This window comes from Fonticula alba (genome assembly GCF_000388065.1).
Source record: "Fonticula alba strain ATCC 38817 unplaced genomic scaffold supercont2.2, whole genome shotgun sequence".
NCBI lineage: Eukaryota > Rotosphaerida > Fonticulaceae > Fonticula > Fonticula alba.
This window is the reverse complement of record NW_009242972.1, coordinates 1,588,722-1,595,241: the sequence shown is the minus strand read 5'-3', so window position 1 is coordinate 1,595,241 and position 6,520 is coordinate 1,588,722. Positions and strand designations below refer to the sequence as shown.

Sequence of the window (6,520 nt, the reverse complement as noted above, 5' to 3'; positions counted from 1 at the left end):
GGGGGGGGGTTGTCCGGGATCGCCGCTTTCTAACGGTCGAGAGTAACCATCCTGCCCCCTGCCGGGGCGGCCGCTGCGCGCGGGCCCGTGCATTCGGGTATGCCCGCGCGCGGCGGCGGCTACCGGGAAACGGGCGGCGGGGCACTCCGGACACCGGCCGATCGAGCCCGGCCCGACTTGGTAACCTGCTGCCGGCTTGTCCGGAATCCCCCCACCGCCGGGCACCACACCGCAAGGGGGGCGGGGCGGCGGGTCCGGCATCTGCCTTCCCACGGATGCGCGTAGGCGCGCGGGCGCGGCGATCCCAGGCCGTGACCGGGGCCGGCGCCTCGCGTGCGCCTCCATGCGCCGGGAGTCAAGAGCGCCCGCCCCCGGAGCGCAAGCACCTCGCTCGGGGAGCAGCACACACCCTCCCTGCCCCACCCCTACCTCCCTCTTTCGCCTCCTTTCCCCGGGCTCCCCCTGCCTCTCTCGGTCTCTAGCGCGCGCTCTCCCTCTCCCCCCCTCCGCCCCCTCCCCCCCCCCCTGCCCCCATCCTCGCCTCCTGCCTGCGCGTGTCCCGCCCTGCCCACCGGCCCCCCGAGCGCAGCATGGCTGACCCCGCGGCGGACGCCGGCGCGCCGGCCACGCTGGACCAGTTCGAGCGGATCGAGGAGGTCGGCCACGGGTCCTTCGGGCGGATTGTCAAGGTCCGCCGGCGGAGCGACGGCCAGCAGCTGGTCTGGAAGGAAATCGACTACAAGAACATGGGCCGGCGGGAGAAGCAGCAGCTGGTGGCCGAGGTGAACATCCTCCGAGCGCTGCGGCACTCGAACATCGTGCGCTACTTCGACCGGATCCTGGACAGCGAGCACTGCCGCCTGTATGTGCTGATGGAGTTCTGCGAGGGCGGCGACTTGAAGATGTTCCTGTCGAAATATCGGAAAGAACGGTGCGTTGCCCGCTCGCTTTGAGGGCCATGTGTGTGTGTGTGTGCCACAACAAAAGAGGCAAAGGCCCAGGGAAGAGCAAGTCCCCCCGCCCGACTGACGGTCTGTCTTGCTTCTCGCCGGCGGTCGGCATCGGACCCGGGGCCCGGCGCAGGACCTTCCTCGATGAGGATCTCATCTGGCGCATCTTCACGCAAATCGTCCTGGCCCTGCACGAGTGCCACACCCACAAGGATGGCATCATCCTGCATCGGGACCTGAAGCCGGGGAACATTTTCTTCCTGGACCCCAGCCACACGACGGTCAAGCTCGGGGACTTCGGCCTGTCGCGGACCCTCGAGTCGTCGGCCACCCTGGCGCAGACCTTCCTCGGCACGCCGTACTACATGTCCCCGGAGCAGGTGGACCACAGCGGGTACAACCAAAAGTCCGACATCTGGTCTCTCGGGTGCCTGCTTTTCGAGATGTGCAGCCTGGTGTGCGTGCCCGAGCCCGGCCCCGTCGGGCTTCTGCCCGCTCTTCTTCGCCTCGCGCTTTGTGCCTCGCGCCTCGTGCGCCGTGCCTGCTGCTTCCCCTTTCCGCCGTTCCTCGCCCCCCCCCCCCTTGACCCGGTGCCTGACACGATGCACGCCAGTCCCCCCTTCGATGCGGCCGATCAGAAGCAACTGAATGCCAAGATCCTGACGGCGCAGTGCCCGGCCCTGCCGGCCGCGGCGCAATACTCGGCCGATCTGCACAACCTGGTCCGGTGGATGCTCCAGCGCAACCAGGACCAGCGCCCGACCACGGACCAGATCCTGCGCTTCCGCCCGGTGCGCCTGGTGTACCGGGAGCGGCGCATCCAGAAGCAGTGCGTCAAGTCCCCGGCCGCTTGGGGCCCGTGCGGCCGCCATGCCATCCCCCGAGGGCACTCCCTCTCCCTCCCTCTCTCCCTCTCTCTCTCTCTCTCTCTCCCTCTCTCCGTGCCTGTGAACCTTCCTTCTTTTTTTTTCTTGCCTGCCCCCGGCTCGGCCGGCTGCCCTGTGTCCCGGCTAACTCCCGCCCCCTGTAGCTACGTCAAACTCAAGGAAATCGAAACGGCTCTGGTGACGCGCGAGCAGGACCTCCTGGCCTTCCAGGAGATCATGCGGCAGAAGGAGCTGGCGCTGAAGGAGCGCGAGGCCGTGGTCCAGGCGGCCGAGCAGCAGCTCAAGGCCCGCGAGCAGCAGCTGGCCCTGCTGGAGGCCCGGCTGGTCGAGCAGCGCGACCGGCAGCAGCACCAGCAGAAGACCCTGCTCCAGCGCGAGGAGCAGGCGGCCGCCCAGCTGGAAGACGCCCAGCGCCAGTGGCAGAAGCTGGCCCAGCGGGCGGCCGGCGGCTCGGCCGACGGCACCCCCGGCCGGCCCTCCATCGCGCACCCGCTGTCGCCGTATGGAGTTGCGGCTGGCGGGGGGGGGCCCGCTGGCGGGTCGGTGCATTCGCCGGCCGCCGCCGCCGCCGCCGCCGCCGCCACCGCCGCCGCCACTCCCTCCGCCGTGATCGGGTCGCTGGAGTCCCTGGGGCTGGGCTCGGCCCGCCGGTCTGCGGATCTGCCATCCGACGGACCATTCATGCGGGCCGCCGCGCTGGCCAGCCCGGGCGCCGAGGCAGCGCCCTCGGCCCTGGGGCACCCGTCGCATCAGCCGGCCCTCGCGGCCTCCACCTCGTACATGGACATTTCGGTCTTCCCGCCAGGGTCGACGCCCGCCGGGCGGTCAGGTGCGCCGAGCATGTCCCGCTGGCTCGGCGGCTCTCCCTCCCCGGCGCCTCGGCCCTCTGTGCCTCTTCCTCCCCCTCGCGCCCTGCGCCCTCTGTCTGTGTCTTGGTGGGCTAACCCCTGCTCCTTCGCCTCGTCCCTTCTTTTTTTTGCTTTTTGGCCTCCCCCCTCGCTTCTCCCCTGCTTCCTCACCTCCCCCCTGCTCCTTTGCCCCCTCTCTGCCCCTTCGCCTCCCGCTTGTTCCTTCGCCTCCTCCCCCCCCCTTGCTCCCCCGCACACTCCCTGCCCCTCCACCTCCCCCGGTTCCCGATTGTCCTGCCTCCCCGCATGGCGTCCGCGCCCCGTCCGGCAGTGGGCCCCGGCAAGGTGATCGACCTGACCGGGTCGCCGGCCACGCCACTGCACTCGTCACACTCGATGTCACGCTCACACACCCCCACCGAGGGCGGGGGCTCGTCGGTGCCGCGAACGGGCGGCAGCCCGGCCCCGGGCCCCGGGGAACCCTTCACCCCGCGGACCTCGGTCGGCCAGCAGTTGGCCGCCGACCGGGGGCTGGTGATGACCGTCGGCCCGGGGCCCGGGGGCCCGGCACCGCGGGACGCCTCGCCGGCGGTCTTCACGCCGCTGGTGGCGGCCATGCGGCCGACGGCCAGCGCGCGGCGCCACTCGGCCAGCGCCACCGGGGCGCACCAGCGGCCGGCCGACGATGCCGGCCCGGCCGCCGGTCGGTCGTTCCCCTTTGCCGGGGACCGGTCGGCCGGGGCCAGTGGGCTTGATGGGGGGCCGGGCTTCGGCTCGGCTCGGGGGCCCTCCTCGCCGTCGCCCTCGCCGCCGGGGCTGTCCCCGCCGGGAGGCGAGCCGGGGGCCGGGCCGCCCGGGTCCCCGGAGGGCCCCGGCACGGGGCTGGTGTCCCTCCTGGGCACCGGGAGCCCGGCCAGTCCGGATGACATGATGCCGGCCCCGGTGCCGGGGTATTCCTCGGCGTCGATGCTGCCGCTGCCGGCCGGCGGCGGGCGCTTGCCGCTGGCGGCGGCCCGGCCGGCCGACGCGTCAGTGGTGGTCTCGCACCCGGCCGATCGCCGGCGCTATGACGCCACCTGCCTGCCGCTGCCGGCCCCGGCCAATGCCCTGCTGAACCGGGGTCCGGCCATCGGCGGCGGGGGCGGCGGCGGCGGCGGGGCCGGGGCGGACCCGCTGGCCGGGCATTCGGCCCCGGGGCCGAAGTCCCTGGTGGATGTCATCAGCCCGGTGCGCCGGGCGTCGGGACTGGCCGGCCACGACCCGTCGTCGCTGCTGGCGGCCAATGACCCGCCGTCGCTGCTGTCGGAGCCGCCGCCGCCGCCGGTGGCGGGGGCGGCCGACTCGCCGGGGCCCGCCCGGTCGGGGTTCCTGCTGCCGCGGCGCTTCGCGGACGCCGGCCGGCCGGGCGGCCCCGTGCATGCCCTCGGCGATCGCGGCGCCACGGAGCCCCTGCTGACAACCACCTTCTCGTCGAACCTCGCCCCCGGCGGGGGGGGCTACCACTCCCGCCACCAGCCGGCGCCGCTCGGCGGGGTAGCCAGCCAGGCCGGCCGCTTTGTGGACCCTCTGCGGCCGGCGGCCACGACGGCTCCCCTGCTGGACGTGCCGCTTTCCTCCTACTCTTCAGACATGCTGCTGCAGTACCACCATCCGCAGCAGCCGCAGCCGCAGCCGCAGTCGCAGCAGCCGCAGCCGCAGCAGCCGCAGCAGCACCGCCACCACCGCGCGGAGGGGGCCCCGACGCCAGCCGGGCCAGCCTCGGGCACCGGGCGAGTGCCGGCGCCGGGCCATGCGCAGCAGCCGGCCTCCTCGCGTCCCGGGCACCAGTATGCTCACCACGCCTCGATGTACCGATCGCCGGGGGTGGCTGACTCGCGGCTGTAGCGTGCTCGTCCGCCGGCCTGCCAAATGTACCGACCGCTCTGGGCTGCCCTAGAACCCATGGGCCTGGGGGAGTGGGAGGAGGGACGGGTGGGGGATGGCCCAGTGTATTTGTTCATTCCGCGCATGGCAGACAACGCGCCCGGGCGGGATGGACCAGAGAGAGAGAGGGGGGGGGAGAGAGGGAGAGAGAGAGAGGCAGGAGACTAGAGCGCGGAGAAGTCCACGCCGGCCAGGGCCGCCGGCGCGGTGGCCGCCACCCGGTGGTAGGCCGCCTCGAAGAGCGGATGCGTGCCGGCCGCCAGCAGGAGGGTCACGCGGGTGGCCGCGCGCCGGAGGATGGCCGAGCAGGTGAGGACCGTGGCCCGGCCGCGCGCCGCGTCGGCCGCCCACTCCACGGCGAAGCCCAGCATCAGCAGGCAGTACACCGTGAGGGCCAGGCAGTCGGCATGGGGCAGGGCATCGGGCTGGCCGGATGGCCGGGGCGCCGGGCCGAGCAGCAGGTGCCCCAGCACCAGGTCGGTGGGGGTGTCGGTGCCGGGGCCGGAGCCCGCGCCCGGGGGGGCCCGGGCGTGCGCCCGCGCCCGGCGCATCTGCTCCGCCAGATCCCGACAAAGGGCCTGGGTGGTGGCCGCCAGGCCGGGCTCGTCGGCCGGGGCGTGGAGGCCATCCAGCGCGGCCAACGCCCGGTCGGGCCCGGTGTCCAGGCTGACGGACCGGCCGGCGGCCAGCTCGGCCTCGGTGGCCCCGGCGAAGGCCACAGTGACCGACGGGGCGCCCGGGCCGCCGGCCGCCGGCCGCAGCCGCGGAACCTGCGGCCCCAGCTGGAAGAGCAGGTCCAGCACCATGCGCGACACATTCACCCCGAAGGCCGCGAAGGGGAACCACTGGATGCTGTCGGAGGCCGGCTCCGGGGGCCCGGGGTCGGCCCCGGGCCCGGCCGCCGCCGCCGCCGCCGCCGCCCGGGAGAGGCGCCCGGCCAGCGGCGATGGCACCGACGGCGGGCCCCCGGCCTCCAGCGGCGCCCCGCCCACCGACAGGTGCATCATGTACCCGGCCAGGGAGGGGAAGGCCCGGGCGAAGGCCGCCAGGTGCAGGGGCCCGGTGATGCCGACGCTGCGCAGGTCGCTCCAGGGGGCCGGGCCCTGGAAGCCGGCCACCTCGGCCCACAGGGGGTCCGAGTGCGGGTCGATGGCCGGCACCGGGGCGGCGCCAGGCCCGCCGGGGCCCAGGTCGGCCGGGCCCCCGGGCCCGGAGCACCCGGCTCGGAAGAGCGCCGGCCACAGGCACTCCGACAGCAGGGCCCCATGCGCCGGATTCCCCCGGTCAAAGGGCACACAGGTGAAGCCGCCCAGGCGCGAGTGGCCCCGGGCCCGGCCGGCCGCGGCGGCCGCGTGGATTTGCCGCTCGAAGTGCGCGCGCATGGCGGCCGCCAGGGCCGCCTGCAGGGGGGGCCCGATGCCGGCGGCCGGCGGCCAGCCCAGCGGCGGGACCCCCGGCGCCAGGGCAAAGGGCCCCGGCGCGGCCAGGTGCGTGCGCACCGCCATCTCCGCCACCACCTCCTCCGGCACCGAGGCATCCTGGAGTAGGCCCTCGCGCTCCAGCAGCAGGCACACCTGGGCCCGGCACACGCGATCCACGTGCGCGGCCCAGAGCCCCGGGAAGTTGGGCCCGGCGCCGGCCGGCGGGGCCGGCATGCGCGCCTCCCCGGCCAGCGGAAGCGCCGACCGGGCGCCCCGGAGGAAGTGCACCGCCAGCAGGCGCTCCAGCGCCGAGCCGACGGCCGGCACCCGGTCCATCACCGCGTCCAGGTGCTCGGCCAGGCCCCGGAGCCAGGGCTGCCGGCGCAGGCGATCCCGCGCCAGGAAGTACATCGGCACCATCCAGATGACCAGCAGGGACTGCGGCAGGTGCGGTATGTATGGCAGAATGGAGGCGCCCATGGTGCGAGTGC

At 74.5% G+C, this 6,520-nt stretch overlaps 2 protein-coding genes across 2 annotated transcripts; one reads left to right on the top strand and one right to left on the bottom strand.

Moving 5' to 3' along the window:
• The first annotated feature begins 529 nt into the window (after positions 1 to 529).
• H696_01374 (NEK protein kinase) lies at positions 530 to 4,611 on the top strand. The gene is made up of 5 exons (XM_009495268.1): positions 530 to 931; positions 1,084 to 1,407; positions 1,564 to 1,779; positions 1,981 to 2,666; positions 3,017 to 4,611. Exons 1-5 carry the CDS (start codon positions 591 to 593, stop codon positions 4,567 to 4,569), a joined length of 3,120 nt encoding a protein of 1,039 aa, XP_009493543.1. The 5' UTR covers positions 530 to 590; the 3' UTR covers positions 4,570 to 4,611.
• A 161-nt stretch (positions 4,612 to 4,772) lies between these two features.
• H696_01373 (hypothetical protein) lies at positions 4,773 to 6,509 on the bottom strand (the record flags this gene model as incomplete). Its single annotated transcript, XM_009495267.1, has 1 exon — positions 4,773 to 6,509. The coding sequence occupies one exon, from the start codon at positions 6,507 to 6,509 to the stop codon at positions 4,773 to 4,775; it is 1,737 nt and encodes a 578-aa protein (XP_009493542.1).
• Positions 6,510 to 6,520: the final 11 nt, after the last annotated feature.